Below are 25,499 nucleotides of genomic sequence, written 5' to 3' on the forward strand. Positions count from 1 at the left end.
GCACTGCTAAGACATTGATTGGTGGACTCTACCTCAGGGCCTTTGCACATGCTAATCCCTACAACTAGAACTCTTTTTCCTTGATATCCTTAACTCCTTCACCTTGCTTAAATCTCTGCTTAAATCTTCTCAGAGGAACTTTCCTTGACTATTTTATATAAAATAGCAGGTTTTGGCCCTTGCATTCTCTATTGATTTATCTCACTATACTTTTTAAATTAATTTTTATTGGAGCATGGTTGTTTTACAGTGTTGTGTTAGTTTTTCCTGTAGAACAAAGTGAACCAGCTGTATGTTTACACAAATCCCCTCTTTTTCAGCTTCCTTCCCATTCAGGTTACCATCGAACACTGACCTGTGTTATATAGTTGGTTCTCATTAGTTATTTATTTTATGCATAGTGTCAACAGTGTATGTATTTTATATGTGAACCCCAATTTTCCAATTCATCCCACCCACCCCTTCCCCCTTGGTATCCGTTTGTTTTCTACATCTGTGTCTCTATTTCTGCTTTGCAAATAAGATCATCTACATCATTTTTCTAGATTCCACACTTCACTATACTTTTTCCCACAGCACTCCCAACCACCTGACACACACAGGTACTTGTGGGTGCATTTGTTTTCTGTCCCCCATCCCCCAACTAGACAATAAGCACCAGGCGGGCAGGGGTTTGCATCAGTCTTATTCCCTCATGCCCCAATCAGTGGCTGGCACGTGGGAGCACACAGTAAATATTTGTTGAAGAAATGCAGGAATGTTCTGAAGATCAGCCCCCAGAAGCCGCTGGGCCAGTGTGATCCCAGGGTGGTCTCGGTTAAGGAGGGGCCGTGTCCACAGCAGCTGCAGCCTGCAGATTTAATTGTTGTGCTCACTGCCTTGCCTACCACCTTCCAGCTCTGTGACCTTGGCTGAGTCACTTCCCTGCCTGCGGCCTTGGTTTCCGCTCTTGTGACGAGGGGATGATAATGCCTGCCTCTTAAGGAAACAACCTGTGAAAAGCACCCCAACAGGGAATTTCCCAGAGTAAGAGCCCAATAAGTTCAAGTCCTTTTCCTTCCTGCAGGAAGAGCCCCCCACGGGAGTTTCTGTCTGGGATTTTTCATCCTGTATCACAGGACCCGCCCCCCCAACCCCCATTGCTCCGTCAGCCCCACCCCTCCCCACCCCCAGCCCCCAGGTCTGGTTCCCCCGCCCTGCAGTAAAGCAAACAGACACACGTGACTCTGGCCACCAGACCTAGCTCGGGGCTCAGGAAGTCTACATCCGCATCAGAGAGGGGGTGGCTACTCACTGTGCCCGAATTCACATATTTCTTTTTCTTCATTTTCTTTTTTGGGTTTACCACCTGCCGAGAAAAACAAAACAAAACAAAACCCAGTTACCAGGTAAGAAGGAGCGTTTCTGAGCAGTCGAGGGCTGGGTGTGGCCCTGGGGCAGAAGAGAAGGAGGAAGTCAAGGGTGGCTAGGGAGACACAGAAGGAAGAAAGAGCTGGAGTTTAGGCACAGGTGGGACCTTCAGGTGGGAGGTATGGCCAGCCGAGCAGGTGGAAACCGGGGAGAGAAGTCTCTGGGGAGAAACCCCAGAACAGCCTCAGAACCGCCCCAGGCCTGGAGGCCACGCGGAGGATCTGGTGCTGCCTGACGTATTCGAGGACAACAGTCACCAGGCAGGCTGCTGAGACGGGGGCACGTCGCAGCCCCAAGACTACACTATGCCTGGGTCTCCCAGTCTGTCCCATGAGGCTGTGGCGCTTCTAGAATTTACCGCATCTCAAATGTCTACTCCAGAGCAGCTCTCCCACCAGAGGGGAATGAACATGGACTCCTGGGGGTCTGGGCGTCGCCAAAAGACCTGGCCACAAGCACATGTCTTTGAAGTCATCTCTGTTATCTTTAAATTAGCCTGTATTCCACATTTGCACTCTCTAATTATAACTGTTTTAATATTAAAGCACTGTTTTGTTCTCAGATCTTCCTGTGAAGTGGGCACTGAGAAAACATCCTGTTTGTTCTGGGGTTTCCAGCACCACTGGGCATGCACAGCCCCTCCCTGCCTCCCCGTGTACCAGCCTCTCCAGCCCTAAGCGGCTGCACCCAAACGCCATGCAGGGGACCAGCACCCCCTAGGGGCCAGCAACCTCCCCACTCCTGGGTTGGAGATGGAAGCCTTCTCCTCTCCCTCTCCTCACATCCCCAGCGTCTCCAGGGTCCCCAGGGCTGGTATGGGGTCTACCCTCCTGTGCAAAGGGGGCACTGAGTGGCTCCCAGGACTAGGAGCTATGCGGGCTCTGGATACAACGGTGAGTGAGACATCGCCCCCACCCCTGAGGATGTCATGATCTTGGGGAGGCCGGGGAGGGTGTGGGGAGGTAGGAAGTATGATAAGGTCTTCCCAGGTGGCGCAAGGGTAAAGAACCTGCCTGCCAATGCAGAAGACCTAAGAGATGTGGGTTCAATCCCTGGGTCAGGAAGATTCCCCTGGAGCAGGAAATGGCAGCCTACTCCAGTATTCTTGCCTGGAGAATCCCATGGACAGAAGAGCCTGGTGAGCTACGGTCCATGGGGTTGCAAAGAGTCAGACACGGCTGAAGCAGCTTAGCACACACACACGCACTTAGTATGATAAACGGGTAACAGGCCTGTTTTCAGTGGGGGAGGAGGGAACAGGAGCACCCTCTTCAGACTTGGTGGGTGTGCAGGTAGGGCCTTCCTGCGGGAGGAGCATCACAGGCCGTCTCTGAGGCCCGGTAGAGACCCAACCAGGTGAAGAAGTGCAAAAGGAGCCCCCCGCGGAGGCACCAGCACAAATGGAGCCGCAGGGCCTGAGCCAGTATGGAAGTGCAGAGAGCCTCGGGTGGCATAATGGGGCAGAAAGCGAGGGTGGGCAGAGGGACGCGGAGCGGGCCAGACCCCGGGGGCTCCTAGAGCCGTGATGTATACGGCCGCTCATACACGCCCCCCTGCTCAGCTGCACAGAGTCTGCAAGTCGCAGGGGCATGACTCTCGTGTGAAGGAGCTCGGCCTCACCTTGCAGGTAAAGGGCCCTGTCGGACATCATTTGGGATGGAGGGTTCCCCCGCTCCCCTGGGTGAACCAGGCTGAGACAGCGGGTGAAATAAATAGCCAGGTAGTAAGCAGGGCAGCAACGTGGTCAATTACCATTTTGTAGGCAGCTTTGGGCTACTGAGTCGAAGCGGAAAGGCCAAGAGGCGGCTGGCACAAAGCCCCCCGCCCCCCACAGGGGAGGTGGTGACGGTGGGGGTGGACGGGAAGGAAGGGGACAAACCTCAGAATATTCAGGTGGCAGGAGAAGCAGGATTCAATCGTGGACTGGGTGTGGGATGCGGGGCAGGAGGCATCAGGGATGCCTCCCCAAGGGCCGTGGTCCCTGTGATGATGGCACAGGTGGGGGAACCGGCTGGCCCGAGGAGAGGAGGGTGGCAAGGACTCTGGCCAGCACATTCAGTTTAGGAGGCTGAGTCTGAGGAGCGGCCAGAAACAGCTGGGCATGTGCGGCGGACACCCAGGCTGACGCCAGGGCCTGAGATGAGGGTCTTTCCTGGCAGAAGCCTATCCTCTCTTCAGGCACTTCAGACACTAGAAAGGCCTTCCTGAGCCCAAACCGGCCTCCCAGAGACACCCTCCACAGTGCCAGGCCTGCCCCTCAGCAGCCAGAATCTAATTCCTTTTCTACCTGACGGCGCTTCCAACATGTGCAGACAGCACTTTGGTTTGCCAGCGCTGCAGTTTCTCTCATTGTTCGCAAGGGAGCAGGGCTCAACGACAGAGAAAACAAGTCGATCTAACCTTTCCTGCTTTAAGCCTGAGAGATCATGGCCTCATCTGGGCCTGTCAAGCACCCTTAGAAGGTCAGACTCCAAGAGATCTGACCCCTCCCCTCCCCTTCCCTAAAAATTTTCTTAGAAGACTCTAGGGACTTCCCTGGTGGTCCAGTGGTTGATTCTGTACTTCCAATGCAGGGGGTGGGGTTTAATCCCTGGTTGGGAAACTGAGATCCCACGTGCCATGTGGTATGGCCAAAAAAAATGACTAAATAAGAGTCTGGAGGAGGGCTTCCCTGGTGGCTCAGGGGTAAAGAATCTGGCTGCCAGTGCAGGAGACACGGGTTCGATCCCTGATCCAGGAAGACCCCACATGCTGCAGAGCAATTAAACTCCTGCGTCACAACTGCGCTCTAGAGCCCACGTGCTGAGAAGCCAGTGCGCCACAACTAGAGAGGAGCCCCCGCTCGCCACAACTAGATAAAAGCCCACACAGCAACAAAGACCCAGCAGGGCCAAAAATAAATAAATTAAAAAAAGAGAGAGTCCAGAGAAAGACAGAGCCCGCTGTGTGGGCGAGAGAAGAGAGACAGCTCCGTCCTTTGTCCTTGCAGAAAACAAAGCAATTAACTGCGAGTGTCAGAGCTCTCACAAAGCAATTCATCCACGTTCCATTCTCACAAATAGCCTTGTTGAATTCAGTGTGGGTGTATAATAAGCACCTACTGTGTGCCTAGGAGGACCCAGGCCAACGTGAATAGGGCAACAGAAAGGGCTATCACTGAGTCTGCCCTTGGGGCGCTTCGGTCCAGCTGGAACACAAGACCTGTCCACTCGGGACAGAGATACAGGTTGAGGGAGTAACGCAAGGAGGGACTCAGATTTGGGGATGGGAGTCAAAGCCAGCTCTGCGACTTCACTCGCTGAGTGATGTGAGGACAGGGCCAGCTCGTAGGACGGTTGTGAAATGTAAATCTCCTGGCACCCAGGCGCTCGACAGATGATACTAGGAGATAGCACTGACGTAATGCGCACCAGGGGCCAGGCGTGGTTCTAGTAATTTAATTCTCACTGTGCATGACAGAGGGGGGCAGGAACTCAACCAGGGTCATCCAGCTTATACGTGGTAGACCTGGGATAGGAACCCTGGGCCGTAAACTAGGGTTACAAGCATCTGCAGTTCAGTGGGTCTGGCAAGAACTATGCCGTCCATGGAGTCGCCTCACTTCTGTGCCAGCAAACAGGCCACCAGAGGAGCAGGGCCTGAACTGGATCTGTGAGGTTGGGAGCATATCCCGACAGAAGAGCACACACAGGCAGAGGCTCAGTGCAGAGACTGTCCTGAGGGCAGACGCTCTTATCTGCCAAGAGACTGGGCGTCTTGTCCAAGGTTCCCCAGTCTAGATGGAGGCGCCCTGTCTCCTGTCCCTCTCTTTCCTTCTAGGACAGGAAAGACATTCTGCAGGCCCTGCAACTGCTCTGATGAAAGGGAGGACTCAGGACCTCGGGTCTGGAGCCAGGAACCAGCTGATACCGTGCCCTAACTCCTGCCCCACCTGCACTTCTATCCCCTTGCCTGGTTGGAAGAGCTCTCTTTGGGGCTGCTGCTGCTGCTGCTAAGTCACTTCAGTCGTGTCTGACTCTGTGCGACCCCACAGACGGCAGCCCACCAGGCTCCCCCGTCCCTGGGATTCTCCAGGCAAGAACACTGGAGTGGGTTGCCATTTCCTTCTCCAGCACATGAAAGGGAAAAGTGAAAGTGAAGTCGCTCAGTCGTGTCCGACTCTTAGCGACCTCATGGACTGCAGCCTACCAGGCTCCTCTGTCCATGGGATTTTCCAGGCAAGAGTACTGGAGTGGGGAGCCATTGCCTTCTCCACTTTGGGGCTGAGGGTGTGGAATATAACTCAATGATCTGGAGTCAGATAAACTTAGATCGTTGGCCTCTTCTGCCACTTTCTGGACTTGGGTCAAGTCCCCTCACTTCTCGGAGATTCAGTCTCTTGAACTATGAAATAGGACAATAACACCCACCTCACAGGAGAAGAGGCAAAGACCCCAGCCAGGGCTCCCTGTAGGCCTCAGAGACTGTGGGAGCTACATATCGTCAGAGCAAAGCCCACCTCACCTCATAGATGTTGAACTGGCTCTGCCCGCGGGCCAGCTCCCGGTAGCTGGTGGTGAACTCCCCAATGAAGTCATGGCTGCAAGGGAAGGGTGCTGCTGAGAATGCAGACACGAGGCCCAGGATGTGCACAGCTGCTCACACCCATCCCGCCACCCCTCACGTCCCTACCCTGGGCTCCAGCTCTGCCCCGTGCCTCTGCTCCAGGGCTCCATGCCAGCAAAGACGGTGGGGCCCTGGGAAGAGCCGGGTGTCACCCATGGGGCCCAAAACCCAGTTGTAACCCAGCAAATAGCTGGGTCCTGGAGAATGGGACCTACTTCTCATACTTGAATTCCTACTTGAACAAACGAGCAATAGAAGGTATTCTGGAGACAACTGGGGACATTTGAATATGAAATGAATATTAGATCATATTCAAGAATTATTGTTCAATGTGTCTGGTGCTATAATGACGTGTGTAGTTAGGTAGAAAAATGCCCTTATTTTTCAGACATTCCCAATGAGATATCCAGAGGTAAAAGTGCCATGATGTCTATAACTTAAACTACATCAGCAAAACACAGATAAAGCCACGTGGAACACTTGTCAGAGTCAGGTGATAGGCTTAAAGTGTTCATTAAACTCTTCTCTTGACTTTTCTGTGCACTTGACATTTTTCCAATAACATGTTTTGAAAAGACATTTAGCACTAGGTCAGTCCAGGCAGCTTGAAGTGTTTTCTGCAGTGTTTACATCTTCTGCATCTCTGCCCCACAAGTGTGTGTTGATGTGAAGTGCAGCAGAACCTTGTACAAAGTGGAACTCCCCTCCCTCCTGTGGGTGGCTGCCTTTCACCATCACTGTCCCATAGCCGGGCAGTGGTGAACATGCTGGCCGGAAGCACCTGCTGGAGTGTGATACCTTGAGTCCACACTGTGTTTTTTCTACTATTTACAGCTTTCAGCCTTCAGATTTTGAGCTCCTCAACGGTGGGACCCAATGGCATCTGGTGGCCACCTCCAGTTGTTGTTCAGCCTCTCCATCATCTCTGACTCTTTGCGACCCCGTGGACCGCAGCACGCCAGGTCTCCCTGGGCTTCACTTCTCCCAGAATTTCCTCAAACTCATGTCCATTGAGTCGGTGATGCCATCCAACCATCTCATCCTCTGCCGCCCCCTTCTCCTCCTGCCCTCGATCTGTCCCAGAATCAGGGTCTTTTCAATGACTTCGCTCTTCGCGTCAGGTGGCCAAAGTATTGGAGCTTCAGCTTCAGCATCAGTCCTTCCAATGAATATTCAGGGTTGACTTCCTTTAGGATGGACTGGTTTGTTCTCCTTGCAGTCCAAGGGACTCTCAGGAGTCTTCTTCAGCACCACAGTTTGAAAGCATTAATTTCTCGGCACTCGGCCTTCTTTATGGTCCAATTCTCACATCTGCACATGACTACTGGAAAAACCATAGCTTTGACTATATGGACCTTTGTCAGCAAAGTGATGTCTCTGTTCTTGAGTACACTGTCTAGGTTTGTCATAGCTTTTCTTCCAAGGAGCAAGTGTCTTTTAATTTCATGGCTGCAGTCACCATCTGCAGTGATTTTGGAGCCCAAGAAAAATGAAATCTGTCACTGTTACCATTTTTCCCCATCTGTTTGCCATGAAGTGATGGGACTGGATGCCATGATCTTAGTTTTTTGAGTCTTGCATTTTAAGCCAGCTTTTTCAAGCCACTTCCAGCTTCCCTGGCAAAGGTGAAGCATGGGGAACCCCAGGGCAAGATGATGAGGTGAGTGCTGGGTGGAAGCCTGAGGCCCACTTGCCTGTGATGTGGTTAGAGTGGAGAGAGGAGGGGCCAGGGTGAGTTGGCAGAGGTAGTGTTGGTGCTGGAGCTTCTCTATCAGAAGATGTTGGAAAGGTGAGCTCCTTGGAAGAAGCTGGGGCCTGATTTAGAGCTGCGTGTGCACCTCTCTCCACGGCATCCCCTGTCCACGTCCCAGACTTAGAGGCACCAGTGGAGACTGCAGGGCTTAAAGCCCCTCTGCTCAGCCCCTGTAGCACCACAGGAGGCAGGGCTCACAAAAGTCAGGAGGGATGGCATGCTTGGATCCGGTTCAACTGGCAAGAGCGGGTAAGGGTTCTACTAAAGTTGTGAGAGGCCTATTCTGGTCCTGTCTATGGATTCCCAGGAATACCGGCTCCTTGGGGGCACTTAGATGCACAGAAGAGGAAGACCCTGGCCCTTCCCAGTGCTGGACTCAGTTCTCCTCGGACTCTGCCTTCTGGCTCCTGGGCCCATTCGTCTGCGTCAAAGCTTACCTCCCCCAAATCCTGCTCCCTCAGGCCCTGCTCCCTGCAAAGAGCTCTTCTGAGGAGTCAAGGGCCTCCCTGCTGGATTTCAGGAAGTCTCTGAGGGCCAGCTTGTCTTCTGCACTTAGATCACCCCACAATGCTTAGCCTCACACAGAGAATGTGATCACCAACGCTTAGGAGGTCACTAACATCTGTCTGTACCTTAGAGCATGCACATTTCAGAAAATCCTAAATTCTCCCAAGTGTGGGGGAGACTTTAGACGTTGAGCTGGCCACTAGACAACTATTTGAGGAAAAGAGGCCTCTTACTCCCCTTGCGCCACGTCCTGTAGGACACTGGCCTTCTGGTGCCTCAGCGGAGCTGGGCAGGGATGAGGAAAACCCAGGCCCCTCACCCCAGAGCTGCCATGTGTTGGGGGCCTGGGCAGAGCTCTCTCCTCGAGAGCAAGACCCGCCCTCCTCCCAGGGGCGGCCCCCTCCCAGCTCACCTGCTGTCCTTCTGCAGCTTACCTGCCGTCTCGATCCCAGTCGTACACCTCCACCTTGATGGTCCTGTAAGGCAAAGAGCCCGTGGTGGGATGGACTTCACCCAGCACCTGCGTGGCCTGAGGATGGGGCCCTTCTCCTGCTCTTGGGCCAAAAGAGGATATAGGAACACCCAGCAGGCTCCCAGGGCCCGTGGTGGAGAGACCCAGGAGACAAAGGAGCAATTCTGCAGCCCCAAAACTGCATAGAGACTTCCCTGAATTTCAGGCCAGATGTAGAGAAGCAATCTCAGACTCTAGTTCTCAGACTCCACCTTCCCCTTGGCCACCCCAAAGGAGGCACAGGTCCCAGCATGAAGCCCTACTCTAAGTCTATCAGGGTGGGACTGTCATAACGGGAGTGTGGTGTTCCCTAGACCCAAGACCTAAGCAGGGTGGGCTCTCCGGGGGCGGAGTCACAAGACTGTGTCGTGGGACGCTGGGGTCCGAGGAGTCTCAGTGGTGGGGAACCCCCCCGACCCTGCAGCCCATCAGGGGTGGGCTCAGGGGCCCTGACTTGGGGATGGCCCTCCGAGCTTTTCCATGCCAGACTGGCTCCCGAGTGAGGGCGTAATTATCTTCACATTTTAGCCTGGCTGCTTTAATTAGTTTGTTTTGACTCCTGAGCTCCATGCTGGGCTTTGGGAGCCCATTTTATTTTTAGCCCGTTTCCATGGCAGCAGGCTAGCAGACCAGAGGCGGAGGAGGGTGGTGGAGGGTTGCAGGTTAACCCTTGGTGCCAGCCGTCCTCCAGGGATGCCCAGGGACGGGGCAGACGCCTGGGTCCCTCTGCGGGGTCAGGGTCTGGGGAGGTGGGAGAGGCATGGGGGGCACCGGGGTCTCCAGCCTTCAGTTCTAAATAGGGCAGGCAGAGGCGGCTGCCTGGGCTGGTGTTCTATGAATATCTCATCATCCCGCCCGTGGCCGCAGCCCAGCTCCTCAGGGCTGCAGGGAGTTGGCCTTGGGGTTCCGGAGCTCCCAGAAGGAGGCGCTGTCTGCCTTCAGATGAGCCTCCTTTGGGCCTGGGGGTGGGTGTGGATTCTCCCGCATTGGCATAGAAACAGTTCTGAAAATGGAAGGTGCCCCAGAGGATGGGCAGCAACTGGATTTTTTGTTACCAAAATGTGAAATGGCGAGGGCACAGAAGCCCACCAATTAGAGAAATCCTTTGAATGCCTGTGAAAAACAAAACACTACATCTCTCTGAGATGAATTATTATGGGAAGAAAAAAGAACCCCTAGGACTCTGAAGATGGCCTGGTGGTCTGGAAGGAGTGGAAAGTGGCTGGGGTGTGGACTGGGATGCTGGGCCCTGAGCAGTGGGACCTGGAGATGTCACTTAACCTCACTGAGCCACGAAATCATTTTGAAGGAGGCACAGTAAGGGGCCCTGGGGCTTCTCCAGTGGCTCAGTGGTAAAAAAATCCGCCTGCCAAGCAGAAGATGCATGTTTGAGTCCTGGGTGAGGAAGATCCCCTGGAGAAGGAAATGGCAACCACTCCAGTATTCTTGCCTGGGAAATCCCATGGATGGAGGAGCCTGGCGGGCCACAGTCCATGGGGTCGCAAGAGTCAGGCAGGACTTAGCGACTAAGCAACAACTAAGGACCACACAGCACACCTGCGGGGACAGGTTGGTAAAGGCGCCTGGCATGCACTGGGTCTCCAAAAATGCCTCCTTCTCTCCACTTTAGCATTCAGGCCACACTTGGGATAGTTTTTCACATGGAGTTTACTTAAATGAGGGGCACCTGAGCCTGGGTACCCGGGCTCTGCAACTTCTGATTCCTAGAATGACGAGGCTGAAAGTGACCTTGGCAGCATCCTAGTCTGGCTACCTGGCAGATCACCAGGGAGCTTTTCAGACACACAGACCACCCCCCACCCCCAGGTCCAATTCTTGGCAGTTCTGGGCAGGGCCCAGGAATCTAGGTTGAAAGTCTCCACAAGTGCTACTGCAATGCATTTTCTGGAGACATGACCTCCAGCCACTGGCTTTCAGTTGGGGAAACTGAGCCCTAAGGACACCCAGTGACTTGTCCAGGGTCACACAGCTGGTGAGGGTCTGAGCCAGGACTCTGCTCCCCAATGTCTTCCAGTCCTTCCCCAGAGCCTCCCCCTCCAGGTCTGCAGGGACCTCAGCAAAGAGTCCCTCCCCTTGGATCACCAACACTAATCCCTCAGGTGACCAGATCAGGGACAGCCCCATGCTCAGAGGCTGTGGAAGGACCCTACCCATAGCCACAGCCTTAGAGATCCAAAAAAATCACCGGGGAGGTTTTTTAAAAATCCCATCGCCAGAAAGCATGTTCAATTGGTACGGAAAGGACTCCGGCACGGGTAGTTTTTACAAGTCCCTTGGCTGATTCTAATGTGCTGCCAGAGCCTCTAACCTCTCTAGATGAAATGACTATTTTTCAAACTTGGTTACACATCGGATCCCATGGGGGAGCTTTAGCAATCCTGATGGTGAGGCCTCACCCCAGAGATTCAGAATCAATTGGCCCGGGGGTGCACCCTGTGCAGGGAATTGTTAAAAGCTCCTCAGGGAATGGGAAGTTGCAGCTGAGATTGAGACCACTGAGGGTGAGATTCCTGAGCAATCAAGGATCCAGGGATGGCTGCGAGGGGTGGTGGTGGGGGTGATGTCACAGGAGCCTGGATGCTGCAACCTCCAGAACCAGGGAAGAAGGAGGTGCCCAGAGATGGGGGAGGCAGTGGCAGAAGCCGGACACAGCTTTGACTACTTACTAACAGCTCTGTCACCGTCCAGCCCTGGCTGGGCAGCCCCAGGTCACCCCGTGTGCCACTCCTAGGTTACACGTCTTGGCTCCCAATCCCTGAGCACTGGCCCAGCCAGGGCTCATGTCAGGTTGAGACTTCTGGGGTCATCACCCAGGAGAAGGGGCTCCAGGGTGTGGGACAACGAAATGACCTCACACAATGAACATGTATTTGGCATAAAAAGGCTCAGAACACAGAGCACCTCGCCTGGGAGGCAGTGAGGCAGAAAGGGGAGACAGTGGTCTCCGGAGCAGGCAGCCCTGGGTGGCAATCCCAGCTTTTCCAGGCCCTTAGCTGTGTGGCCCTGGGCAACTGGCTTCACCCTCAGAGACTGTTTTGCACACTTGCACAGGTGCTGTAGTCGTGTCCGACTCTGTGTGACCCACTAGACTAGCCTGCCAGGCTCCTCTGTCCCTGGGATTCTCCAGGCAAGAATACTGGAATGGTTTGCCATGCCCTCCTCCAGGGGATCTTCCCGAATCAGGGATCGAACCCGTGTCTCCTGCATCTCCTGTGTCGCAGGCAGGTTCTTCACTGCTGAGCCACTGGGGAAGCCCTGGAGACTCCTCCTCTGTGAAATGGGATAATCACACCCACTTTACGATTGCCATCAGAAGGCAACCACATTGTTCACACAGTTGGCACTGGACACATGTTTGTTCCATCTAAAACGTTCAAGCCTTTTTTCTAAACTCCCGTCTCCCAAACAATCCTCATTCAGCATATAAATGTCAGCTCCACAAGGCCATGGGTTTTTGTTCCTTTTGTACACTGCTGTATCTTCGGCCTCCAGAACAGTGCCTGGTATCTATTAGGTAATATGCGTGCATATGTGCAAAGTCGCTTCAGTCGTGTCCGACTCTTTGCTACCCTGCGGTCTGTAGCTCGCCAGTTTCTTCTGTCCATGGGATTTTCCAGGCAGGAATACTGGAGTGGGATGCTATACCCTCCTCCAGGGGATCTTCCTGACCCAAGGATCGAACCCATGTCTCCTGCAGCTCCCATACTGTACGTGCATTCTTTACTGCTGAGCCACCAGGAACGCCCGTTAGGTAATATGCTGCTGCTGCTGCTGCTAAGTCGCTTCAGTCGTTTTCGACTCTGTGCGACCCACAGATGGCAGCCCACCAGGCTGCCCCGTCCCTGGGATTCTCCAGGCAAGAACACTGGAGTGGGTTGCCATTTCCTTCTCCAATGCATGCAAGTGAAAAGTGAAGGTGAAGCCGCTCAGTCATGTCCGACTCTTAGCGACCCCACGGACTGCAGCCCACCAGGCTCCTCCGTCCATGGGATTTTCCAGGCAAAAGTACTGGAGTGGGGTGCCATTGCCTTCTCCGGTTAGGTAATACACATCTTATTAAATACCTGTTGACTGACTAAGATGTCCTAAAACTTCGTGAAGTAGGCAAGAGTAACAAGACCCTCCTTCCACAAAATCCCAAAGGGAGAGACTTCCCTGGTGGTTCAGTGGCTAAGACTGTGCTCAAATGCAGAGGGCCTGGGTTCAATCCCTGGTCAAGGAACTAGATCCCACAGGCTGCAACGAAAGATCCAGCCTGCTGCAATGAAGATCGAAGATCCTGTAAGCCACAACTAAAACCAGTGCACCCAGATAAATAAATGTTTTTTAAAAAATTCCAAAGGGAGTGGCTTTCCCCAGAGCTGGTCAGTAGTGACACCAGGCCTCGGGGCTGGGAGCTGGTGTCCTGTGGGTCTCTGAATGTGTGGGGCAGGGATGACAGAGCGCGGTGTGTGCGAGCCTCAGCAGGCCTGCAAGGATGGGGGACACTGGCAGAGATGCCCGGCTTCCCTCCCAGCACACCAAGCACCTCTGTCTGTAGCTTCCTCCGAGCTGAACCGCGGATCTGCTCCTAAAGAACCTCTGCCTCTCCCAGGCAGGAGAAAGTACGCTTCCCTGATGCTTACAAGTTCCCAGGGCAGACAGGCCCTGCGGGGTTCACCCTAAACTAACTGAGCCAGTCCATTACTCTGAGGTGCTCTGGAGAGGAAGAGAAGCATCGAGCCTCTCGGCCCAGGCAGGCAGGGAGACGTGAGAGCAGGGGCAGTGGGCAACCACTCTGCCTCCTCTGTCTGGATGCAGGGGCACCCATGTGAGCTGGGATCAGACACTCCTAACTGAGGCCGTCGTACTGCGCCCGGCCCCTCCCAGGTGTGCAGTGGGGCTCAACTCGTTCAGTCCAGGGGGCCAGAGTTTCTCTGGCTCCTGGGAATCCTCTCCTCTCTCCAGGTGAAAACCCAGCACCCTGATCACTCTTATAAAAGCTACTCATTCACCATGAGGGTGTGAGTGAGAGCAGCCCAACCTAGAGGAATTTGGTCGCGCAGAGACAAATCCTCAAGTCACGGAATATTCAAGGACAGAGCAGGGTGACTGCAGAAGGCAGGAAAAGAGCCTTCATCCCCCTACTGGAGGGCTAGATTCGTTCTGATCTGGATGCTATTTCCTCAGACTCCAGTTCTGCTCAGCTGGGTTGCTTGGGTTTGGCCTTATGTGGACTGGAAATACATTAAAGTTGGAGGGACCCCAAACTAGGGGAACCCCAAATCACAGGGTCAGACCAGAGGTGACTTCTGGAGAAGAGAAACGACCTTCTCCTTGCCCCGGAAAGTTACAGAATCTGTAGTCCTCCATTACCCCATCTGTGAAATGGGCACCTCAGTAGTACCACCTTCTACGGTTATTGTGAAATTTAAACTCATAAAATAAGATACTGTATTTCAACCAATTAGGACACAATTTGGCCCGTGTCCTAAAGACTCAGTAAATCTTAAAAAGATTAATTGGCTTCCACCTCCATCATCCCAAGAAAACTACCCTTTCTCAGCACATCCCTTGTTCTCACCCCAGACCCTCTTTTTTACAAGAGCAGCTGATACTTCTGTTTGAACCCTCTTCTCATCTCTCACGTGGCTATGACTGCCCGCCTCCGGACCCCTCTTTTCTCTCTGACATCCCCTCTTCTTTCTCCTGTTCCTGACCTGTGCCTTTCCCCTGGAGCCTTGGGCACCTCTACCAGCCCCTTCCTGGGGACCCCCAGATCCTGTTCTCCTCTCCCCTGAGTAGAACCCCACTGTCCCTGTCCCACAGCCACATACCCTGGCTCCCTGTCACACTTCCCATTTCCATCAGTGGTACCATCCCTCATCCTCCAAGCTCCAAACCCTGATAACCTCTTTGTCTCTTTCACTCCCACATCCAGGTAGATGTCAGGCCTTTGGAGTCTTCCTTCGACCTCCAGACTCAAAGCAGAACTGCCTCAGCCTGCAGGCAAAGCTCTCCGAGAGCTGTTCTCCAAACCCACCACACTCGCCCCATGTCTTGACCATTTGTCAGCAGAGCGCTGGAGTTTAAGAACACAGATTCTTGGGGAGGGAGGTGGGAGCGGGGGTTCAGGATGGGGAACACATGTAAATCAATGGCTGATTCATGTCAGTGTATGGCAAAAACCACTGCAATATTGTAAAGTAATTAGCCTCCAACTAATAAAAATAAATGGGGAAAAAAAAGTCCTTTTGCAGAAGTGGAAAAAGTAAAATAAAAGTTCTATAATTTAAAAAAATAAAATAAAATCAGTAAAAAGAGAAAAAAAAAAAAAAAGAACACAGATTCTAGAGTCAGCCTGCTGGGTTCCAGCTCCTGATATGACCCTTGACTAGCAGTAAGACCACTGACTGGCAGTAAGACCCTGGGTGAGTTACTTAACCTCGCTGGGCCTCAGTCTCCTTACCAGTGAGATGTGGGTGGTATTTGTACCTTTTTCAGAAGAGGTTACTAATTGTTGGGAGGATTAAATTAGTTCACATATATCAATTACCTAGAAAGTGTTATAGGAGCCTTTGCTGCTATGATTATGACCCGCCTGTCTCCCACCCTGGCCTGGGAGCAACCTCAGAAGGAGGCTTGGATCTGATAGCTCAGGGTATCCATGGCACCCAAGACGGTGCCCGGTATCTGGCTGGCTTAGAAGACAGGGCTCCTGGATTAAAGCCGATGTGTCCCGTGAGGCTGGAAGAGGTAGCCTGGAAGGCGTGGAAAGGGGCCTTGCTTTCCAGCACAAGGCCCACCCTCTCCTGCCCAGCGGGGCCTCCTAAATTCTAGCAGCTCCTGAGTGGCTACTGGGTATGTAGGTGTCCCTAGGGCTCAGAAGGCCAGGATGACATTCACACCCCCGTCAGTCACACCACAGTCAGTCTGTTCCTGGCTTTGGAGGAGGGCCCAAGCTGCGTGGCCATCTCGGGGGTGGGAAGCCAGTCCAGGACTCAGCATGGGATGGGGGGATGGGAGCCCACCTGGACTTTCCTCGTGACCTGCACCTCCCCATCACCCCTCACCTCCTCCCATGACTGAAGAGTGAACCCAGGCCTCTAAGCCAGGCTGTCCTCCTGGCTGACCCTGACAAGGCTGGATTCTGAGGCCCCTAGGAGTCCTTTCTCGGGATGCAGGGCTGTGGGGGGTCAGCTGGACCCCCCCCCCCAAAACCTCTAGGCAGTGGGCTCAGAAATCCCTATTCCTTCTACACCCCTGAGACTTGACCTGCCACAGCCTTCCATCCCCAACCTTGAATGTCCCCCTCCTTTCCTCTCTATCCCAACCATTTTTCCTACAGCTCTGGTCCCCAGGAACTGACCCCTCCTCAACCTTCCAACCTCCCCTGAGCCTCCTTTAGACCCTATTGCTTCAACCCCCCCAATTCCCCACCACCCTAGAAGGCCCAGGATTTGGCGAGACACAGGAGTTTGTTTGACTGAAATGCCTCTTTTTGTTTCCAGCCTCATCTTGCATAGCTATTTAGCTATTTCAAATACATGTGTGCAAGGGGCTTCCCAGGCGGTCCAGGGGTTAAGACTCCATGATTCCACTGCAGAGGGTGTAGGTTCGATCCCTGGTCAGGGAACTAAGATCCCACATGTTATGCAGGGCGGCCAAAATAATACTACTAAAATAAAATACATGTGTGCACATGTGTGCTCTTTGTGGCCAGGCTATCATCCCCCTGAAAATGGACATGTGGCTGCTGCTGTTAGTCGCTAAGTCATGCCTGACTCTTTTGCAACCCCAAGGACTGTAGCCCGCCAGGCTCCTCTGTCCATGGGAGTTCCCAGGCAAGAATACTGGAGTGTGCTGCCAGTTCCTTCTCCAGGAATCTCCCTGACCCAGGGATCAAACCTGCCTCTTCTGCTTGGCAGGAGGATTCTCTACCACTGAGCCACCTGGGAAGCCGGAAACGTGGCTACATTCCCTTGAATGCCACACAGCGGCCCAGCACACAGTAGGTGCTCCATGACCACCTGCGGAATAAATTGTGGCCGTTTTGTCCCAGCCGAGAGGCAGGAAAAAGCAGCTGCTTCACCTCCTGGATCAGCAGTCTTAGAGGGAGGGAGACAGGGGTGCCTGGAGGCCAACCATCTGCTCACTCCTGTCCCCTCACCCACCGCACATACCCTGTCAGTAGCCACTGGGAACAGAATACTGGGGAACCCACACCAATGCCACCAGTCGGGGTGCCCTGAGGTGTCTGTTCTGACAGCCGAGTGTTCCTGTCGGAGGGGCCAGAAGAGGCCCAGCTCCCTCAGGGCCACCTGGGCAGTCCTGACCAAGGAGCCCCTACCAGCTCGCCCACCAGCTCTAGCAATCACCAGGAAACCAGGCTGGGTTCCTGTGACTAAATACGGACCAATTCCATGTTACAGCTCCATCCCACAAACCCCTCTCCCCCACCCGCTGCACTTACCACAATTTGTAATTATACGTTTCTTTGTGTGATTATTGGATTAATGTCTGCCTCCCCCACTAGCATGTAAACTCCGAGAGGTTGGGTGAAGGGTGAAGACTGTGTGTTCTGTTTTCCTGCTGACTTCCCAGCATCTAAAGCAGTGCCTGTCACATGGCAGGGAGTCAATAAACATTTGTGGATGAAATGCTGAATGGTGTTTTATGCATTGTTGTTAGTCGCTAAGTCATGTCTGACTCTCTTGCAACCCCATAGACTGTAGCTTGCCAGGCTCCCCTGTCTTTGAGAATTCCCAGGCAAGAACACTGGAGTGGGTTGCCATGTCCTTCTCCAGGGAATCTTCCCGACCCAGGGATCAAATCTGTGTCTCCTGCATTGACAGGTGGATACTTGACCGCTGAGCCACCAGGGAAGCATTTTATGCAAGAAAGAAAGAAAGACAGCACTAAGTAGCGTCTGACTCTTGTGATCCCATGAACTCTAGCCTGCCGCTCCTCTGTCCATGGGATTCTCCAGGCAAGAATACTGGAGTGGGTTGCCATTTTCTTCTCCAGGGGAGCTTCCTGACCCAGGAGTTGAACCCAGGTCTCCAAACCAGAGCCTTATTATATAGCTTGTATCATGTGAGCTTCATAACAGCCCTACAAGGTAGGTGGATGTTTAAATACCCAATTTACAGATGAGGAAACTGAGGCTCAGACAGGCCAGAGTCTGCCCGGTTGACAGTGCCTTTTTGTCACAGAGCCAGGATTAGAAAGTAGGTATCTGGCATCCACACTCAGCAATCTGCACTCAAACAGTGAGGACGTGTATTATGAGTAGGCTTTGAAGGATCAAAAAAAAATCCCACAAGCTCTTTGCACTGCATTCTAACCCCCACTTATGGCAACTTGTCTGGCAGAGCATATCCTAGGATCCTGACTCCCCAGAGACCCTCAGCCAGGAGTTGGGGCCGGTGGGGACCAGGCCACCTCAGCCTGCAATTAGATCTGTCATCTGGGGCACAGTGAAAAGATCAGCCACTGAGCTCCAGGCCCCGCGCCCCAACACCCTGGCTTCCCAGAAATCCCTGGTACCTTCCAGCCCCCACCCCCAGCCTGGGAGGGATTTCACCAGTGGGAACTCAGATTGGGAGGAAAGAGGCCGGGCGTGGGGAGGGAAGGGCTGTGAAGAGATGAAAAGCAGACACTGCCCAGGGAGGCAGAGGGACTCCCAGGCCCACCCTGCGCAGGGCCACCAGCATGCAGCTCCAGGAGGTCTGCTCCTACCAATGGGCTGGCCCTCATCCACATGACTGTGCGTCCCGCACCTGGGCTTGGGGAGAGGGACATTTTCTCATCTCACCGATCATAGTCCCCGTTGCAGAGGGCTCTCACGGGAATGGAGAAAGTTTGCCAGACTGGATTTAGGGTGTTCTTCATGACCTCCGTCTTGTGGCAGATGGTGAACCTGGCAGAGGAGAGAAGGAAGGCCATCAGTCCTGACACCAGAGGGGCTGGCGGGCTCATCTCGGCAGTTGCCACACAGTAGAAAGAATGTCTCCGTGAGGTGATAAGCTGCCCGTCACTAGCAGCATCCAAGCAGAAGTTAGACAGCCATCTCTTGAAAACGCTGCAGAGAGGATTCCTGCACCAGGCAGGAGTGTCAGGAGATGTGGTTCTGGCCCCTGCTGCTCTCTGGGTGACCTTGAACAAGCCTGTTCCCCTCTGGGCCTCTGTTTCCTCACCTGTGATCCCAGGGAGTTGGCCACTATCAGACTTTCTTTATCCGAAACCCATGGAAGGATCTGGGGGTGAGCTTTAGGAACCTGTGAACCCTTGAAATCATCGGTGGAACTGAGTGTCTGAGGTTCACGTGCTTGCTGTCCCCTGCCGGGATGACTCTCACCCAGATTCCCATGTTCCTGACTCATCTGATCGCTTCCTTCAGGTGTTTGCTCAAATGTCATCTCTGTGACATAAGTACCTGCCCAGAGCACCATCATCTAAAATTTATAGCCCCCTGGTCCCCTGATTTTGACAGCTCCTAGTCCCTTTCTATGGAGAAGGCAATGGCACCCCACTCCAGTACTCTTGCCTGGGAAATCCCATGGATGGAGGAGCCTGGTAGGCTGCAGTCTATGGGGTCGCTAAGAGTCGGACACGACTGAGTGACTTCACTTTCACTTTTCACTTTCATGCATTGGAGAAGGAAATGGCATCCCACTCCAGTATTCTTGCCTGGAGAGTCCCAGGAACGGGAGCCTGGTGGGCTGCCGTCCATGGGGTCGCACAGAGTCGGACACGACTGATGGACTCAGCAGCAGCAGCAGCAGTCCCTTTCTATATGCTATTTTCATCCCATCTGTCACCATTTGACATTTGACAGGGTCTTTCTCATTTCTTTTACAGTCTGAAACCAAAATGTAAGCTCCATAAGGTCAAGGCTTTGTCTTCTTTGTTCCCTGGTATAACTCTAGCTCTCAGAAGCGCACCTGGCCCTTAGTCAGGTGTTCATGTAATATTTTTTTGGAATGAACTAACAAATAAATGTATTTCTCAAATGAGAGTTTCCATAGCTTTCACTGGCATTTCAAGCCAGTGAAATTAAAGCCCCTGGCTGAGATGATCTCTAAGACCCTCTAGGTTCTTCTAGTCTGAATCCAGGAGCTTGCTTTGCAAATTGAAAGTGCAGAATTGGCTTCATCCCAGCTGGGTGCCCATCCAGCGCCCGGCCCACTCCCCACTCCATGCCTGATGGGGCTCTGCCCTGGAAGCCCCCGTGGAGGGGCAGCCGGGAGCCCGAGTGGAGCTTAGGGCGGGGTCTGTGCCCCTGAGAGTCCCCAGCACCCACCCCAGCTACCTCCTGGCTTGTAAAGGTCACCGGGGAAGGTGCCTGGGCCCCGCCCTTAAGCACACAGCCCTGTGCCACTTCTTCTCTGGCAACCTTCAAGTCAAAATGTCATTCCTGTCACCACAGCTCAGCATTTCTCTTCTGTGTTCCTTCTCGCCCACCCGCTGGAGTGTGAGGTTCATGTGGGAGACCTCCCCACACCCCGGAGCTGGTGATGAGAGGGATGGGGACGGGGAGGAGGGGCCACCTCTGCCCGGGGCTGGGGCAGCAGGTCGGGCAGGAAGAGGAGCCTGGCTGGGGTGCGGCGGGATGAGGGGAGTGGCCAGAAGGGAGACGCTGGAGCAGCAACTGGCAGCGCCGGGAGGGCCGGGGGAGGTTCACACCCCGCAAAAGCCCTCACTTCCCGCCTGAACAGACACCAGACCTACTGTGGACCCTCCCAGCCTCCTCACCTCTTTGGAACGCCTGCCTTCTCGAGCTCCCCGCCCAGGCCGGCCAAACTGCCTGAGCAAGTCGGCTACGCTCTTAAGCCTCACGCCCTCCCTATATGTCTTTCTTCCTGCTCCCTGTGTGGTCTGCTTTCCCCTTCAGACTCCTGCCTGAAACCACTTTCTTTAGGCTCCCCCAACCTCCCCCCTTCCATCGCTAAATCCACAGGCCCCTGATCCCCTGATGTACTTGCCGCCGGGGTGGGGGGGCGAGGCCCTGGGGCCGAAATGGTCCCCGCAGTCATCTCCCAGCTCAGTTCAATTCATTTCAACACACACGATCCCTAGGTGGGGTGCGGGGGTGGGCGGTGAGAACTAACAGCCTCAGACAGATGCCAGCTGGGGTCCCAGCGTGGCTGCCTCCAGCTGGGCAGCCCCAGGAAAGTGACTGAGCTCCCCCCAAAGAGCCGTAACGAATGCCGCCAGGCCCTGCTCTAATAACCCGAATTAACTCATTTAATCCTCATGGCTTCCTTGGGAGGGAAGTGTTAGGATTTTCCCCATCGCCAAGAAACTGAACCGCAGAGGGTAGCACTGCCCAGAATGGCAGCCACTAGCCACACGTGGCTATTTACATTAAATTAACTGAAATGAAATTAAAAAAAAAAAATCAGTTTCTCAGCCGCTCTAGTCCCTTTCAAGGGGCTCAGCAGCTATACATGGTGGCGACCATGCGGGACAGTGAGATACAGAATATTTCCACCATCCCAGAAAGTTCCATCAGCTCAGACACTCGCCTAAAGTTACACAGCTGATGACTGGCAGCCACTGGCGGAGCCTGGCTGTCCGTCATCACACTCCTGCTCCCAGAGTAGTGATTCTGATTGAGGAAGGCAAGGTATGTACAGGGCCGGGAGCACAGGGGGTGCTCCGTGGATGTTTCCTGCCCTTTTCCCTCCTGGGATGGCAGGCGTGACATTTCACTCCCTCTGGATCAGTTTCTCCAGCTGCCCTGGATTGCCCCCACCCCCAGAGAGACCCGAACCCGCCCTCAAATAACCCCCCATCGCCGGCCCCATCCGAGGGGCCAACCCCTCTGCTGTTTCCAACATTCTGGGTCCCCCGCAGTTCCTCGACCGGGCTGGGTGTGGCTGCAGCCCCCACCCCCGTTCTGCCAGGCCAGGCCTTGCACCGGCCGCTCGCCCCATCCTCCCCTCCCGCCTCCGCCCCTGCCGGTCTCCACGGCGCAGCTCGCCGGTCTCAGCACCTCCCACCTGCTCACCGTGTCAGTCACGAGTCTCTCCCAGCCCCCGCCCCCTCCCCATCCATCCTACACACCGCGCTGCCGGATTAATCACGGGCAGACACCCTGCAACACACCCTTCGCCTGCTCCAAAGCCCGAGCCCCTCCCCGCTGCCGGCCAGCCGGCCCTCCCCTCTGAGATGAGCCCTGGCGCGGCCCCACCCGAGGGGAGCCGCGTGGACATTTCCATGGGCGCCCAGGACATCACTCCGACCAGTTCCTCCCTCCCTCAAGTCAAGTCAAAGTCAACAAGGATTATTTAAAGAAATTCTGCTAGGAGTCCTCTGGTGAGACAAAGAATCCTTTTGTTATGCAAATGATCGTACCAAATTTCCCTTGTTTTGTACGTTCAGGTTTAAAAATCCGTTTTTCCCTTGAAGCGAAACACCTCCTCTCTGCTGCTGCCCTGCCCCCCAACACACACCCGTACCCACCCAGAATTTCAGATTCTAGGGGCCTTAGCAAGGCCTCCCTGCCCTCTGCTCAGGGTACACTAGTTCTGCACACACATTTTCTCTAGACTGTTATTCTTCCCTGAGCCTCCCCTCCCCTCCCAACCCCCAACCCTCATGGACCCATTTTCTTTCTCTCCTTCAAAACCTGCTCCCCAGTTCCCCTCTCCAGCAGCGCTTCTCTAATTAACCTCCCTGGCCCCATGGCTTCCTCATTCTGCAGAATCCCAGCCATAAGTGGCCACAGCCTCCCAGAGCTATGATGCTTAAAGAGACCGTGGAGACCGCCTCGTCCAACCAGATCATTTCACTGATGAGAAAACAGGCCCAGAGAGGGGGCACACTTGCCTGGGGTCACACAGCCGGTTGGTGGAGAGGACTCAGGTCCCCAGACCCTCAACCTAGAATCTGTGCCTCTGTGTGCATCGGTGACCTACATTGGCTAACGAGTCGTGTGTCTTTCCATCACACTGTGGGTGGCTTCCAGATGAACGAGAGGAGAGAAGGAGATTGGGGAGGGGGGAGTTGGTTTCAAAGATGGGAGGGGGTTTGAATGAAGCCTGTGGCAGAGTGTGGGGCCAGGTGGGGAGATGGGTGCAGATTTGCCATGCTGAGGAGGAAGAAGTGGGGGGACATGTGTCTTGGGGTGTCAGAGGGCTGTGGATGGGTGAAGACTAGGTTTAGGGATGGGGACTGATCGATGTTGAAGAAGGAGTGGACTGTCAGAGGGACCCCGAGTTCTCGCTTGTTTTTGCCTCCATCTCTGACATGCTCAGCACTTGCCATCACTAAGACCCTCAGAATGTCACTGAGGGCTTGCCATCTGTCCCCTACGAGCCCCATCTGTGCAGCCAGGAGCCCCTGGAGCTCCTGGGGCCCCTTGATGTCTACCCAGAGCAGGGGCCCCAAGCCAGCCGGCCCAGCAAGTCATCCCCGTTCAGCACCCTCACCCAACCTGTGCCCCTGGAAGTGGGGGGTGAAGTGTTACTGGAGAACTCACGTTCCATCCTCGTTGCTTCTGTAGAACACCAAGAAGGGGTCAGACTTCCCAAAGAAATCCTTCTTGTCCAGCTTGTTGGCACAGAATTGCATTGTGGCGACGTCCTGGTGGGGAGGAAGGAGAACAGGGCTGTGAGGCCTGGGGATTCCAGGCACCAAGCCAGTTAGAAAGGACAGCAGCAGTTCACATTTGCCTGGCACAAGGTGCCAGGCCCTGAGCTCACACTTTCAAGGGTCCCATTTTGTCTTCAGACAGCCCTAGCCAGCAGGTTTGGTGGAGCAGCTGGGCCGTGGAGCCGGCTGCCGCAGTTAGAGTCCTGGCTCCGCCACTTCGCTGCTGTGTGACCAGATGAGGAGGTGACCTCTCGGAGCCTCAGTTTCCCCTCTGTGACATGGGGCTGATTACCGCGCACAGCGCAGAGGGCTGTGGTGAGAGGGCTGAAGGAGAGCACGTTGCAGGCACGTCACCCACCCGGTCAAGGCTCACACACGTGGTGCCATCACTGTTGTACCGAGTGGCTCACAGAGAGCTGAATGACTAACCCGAGCCACTCTGAGCTCGGCCACCCAGCCCCAGAGCCCTCACGGTCCACATCGCCTCATTACCTCACAGGATTGCGTGGTTCCCGAGTTTAAGCATGCCTTCCACATGCACTGATGGACACAAGACCCACCTAATTCTGAGGCGGGTACAGCTAGACCATGACCCCCGCTCCCTCATCTTATAGCTCAGAGCAGGGAGCGAGCCCCACAAGTTTACCAAACAGAGCCCCGGGTTTCTGACTCCTCTGATGAGTTAACGGCCCTGGCCAACCCAACCCTCAGCCCAAGAGCACGTGGCAGGTACCCAGGCCCCGTGAGGCTCCTGGGCGCCTCCTCTCACACGGCTCCAGGCCCCTCCGCTCGCTGTGGCCAACAGATGCCCCTGCATCCTCCTCTTTGCCCATCCCCATGTGGGCTCTTCAGCCTGAAAGCTCTGCATCCCAACAAGTCAGGTGCCAAGTGGCCAGAGTTTAGGGTTCTGGTGATGGTCCCTGGGGCCTGGGCTGTGCTCAAGGGCCGGGCCTGTCGGGAAATACCCACTCTCTCATGTTGCCCGTTTCTTCTGAGTTGGGAAGAGGGTCTCTGGAGATCAGTCCCACAGCCAAATGAGGACCAGAGCGGTGGCAGAGATGAAGATGCCACCTCTCACAGCTCAAAGGACATGGTCAAAGCTTGGGGTGGGGGACTTCCCTGGTAGTCCAGTGGTTAAGAATCCACCTGCCAATGCAGGGGACATGGGTTCAATCCCTGGTCCAGGAAGATCCCATATGCCATGGGGTAACTAAGCCCCATGCGCCATACCTACTGAGCCCATGCACCCTAGAGCCCATGCTCCACAACAGCAGAAGCCACTGCAATGAGAAGCCTGCCCACTGCAACTAGAGAGTAGTCCCCACTCTCCCCAACTAGAGAAAGCCCAGAGCAACCCACACCCAACACAGTCATGAATAAATACATTTGTAAAAAAAGAAAAAAAGCTTGGGACGGTGGATACGGTATGTTGGTTAAGAACACGGCCTCTGGAGCCAGGCTGCCTGCTTCCACTCCATCCCTTACTAGCTGTGTGATCTAGCTCAAGTTACTCACGCTGTCTGGGCTCAGTCTCCTCATCTGTAAAATGGGGGTGCAGGAAAGACCACCTCGTAGGCTTGTCGGAGGATGAAATGAGTTAACTGAGGACAATGTTGAGGAGCATACAGCACACACGAGTACTGTGTGTGTGAGTTATGATGATTTGGATATTTCTCCCCTCTCCCTCCCTGCCCCTGTCTGCGTGTGGTTCTTGTCCCTGCCCCACGCCCACCTCTACCAGCTCACAAGCCTTCCCTCAAGGGCATCTGACCACAGCAAACCGAGTTCCAACCACTAGCTTATTCATTCATTCATTCATTCCACAAACATCTATTAGTTACCATCTGTGTGGGCCAGCCCTTGGCTCAGTGCTTTACAGCCTTAGAATATTTAGCCCTCAGAATCATCCTTTTCATAATAATCCTCATTTTACAAATAAGGATGCTCGAGGTTGCAGAAGCTAGGTAACCTGCCCAAGATCAACAGCTGGCAACTGGCAGAGCAGAAATTCAACACGTATGAAGGCAACATGATTTCAGAGTCATGCCTCTTCCAGCACAGAGCGGGCCCCTTCCTGAGGCCTGCTTCCCTAATCTTTAGAATCACTGATTT

At 54.2% G+C, this 25,499-nt stretch overlaps 1 protein-coding gene and 1 long non-coding RNA gene across 4 annotated transcripts in view; one reads left to right on the top strand and one right to left on the bottom strand.

Moving 5' to 3' along the window:
* The window catches only part of CPNE5 (copine 5), a 102,485-nt gene that overhangs the window by 14,934 nt on the left and 62,052 nt on the right, over window positions 1-25,499 (bottom strand). For 2 of the 3 annotated variants that reach the window (XM_061146575.1, XM_061146574.1), the window contains 5 exons: window positions 23,275-23,378; window positions 18,604-18,708; window positions 8,710-8,751; window positions 5,914-5,989; window positions 1,295-1,348 (listed from right to left, as the gene is read on the bottom strand). In XM_061146575.1, the coding sequence (XP_061002558.1) occupies window positions 1,295-1,348; window positions 5,914-5,989; window positions 8,710-8,751; window positions 18,604-18,708; window positions 23,275-23,378 (381 nt within the window). Of the gene's footprint in view, window positions 1-1,294; window positions 1,349-1,385; window positions 1,949-5,913; window positions 5,990-8,709; window positions 8,752-18,603; window positions 18,709-23,274; window positions 23,379-25,499 lie in introns of those variants that run through there. The other variant, XM_061146576.1, reaches the window with a different exon arrangement.
* LOC133059456 (uncharacterized) lies at window positions 1,231-7,570 on the top strand. The gene is made up of 3 exons (XR_009693561.1): window positions 1,231-1,388; window positions 1,973-2,303; window positions 6,850-7,570. It is a non-coding gene; the product is annotated as an uncharacterized LOC133059456 (long non-coding RNA).

The sequence above is a fragment of the Dama dama genome, chromosome 7, assembly GCF_033118175.1.
Source record: "Dama dama isolate Ldn47 chromosome 7, ASM3311817v1, whole genome shotgun sequence".
In the NCBI taxonomy this organism is placed as follows: Eukaryota; Metazoa; Chordata; class Mammalia; order Artiodactyla; family Cervidae; genus Dama; species Dama dama.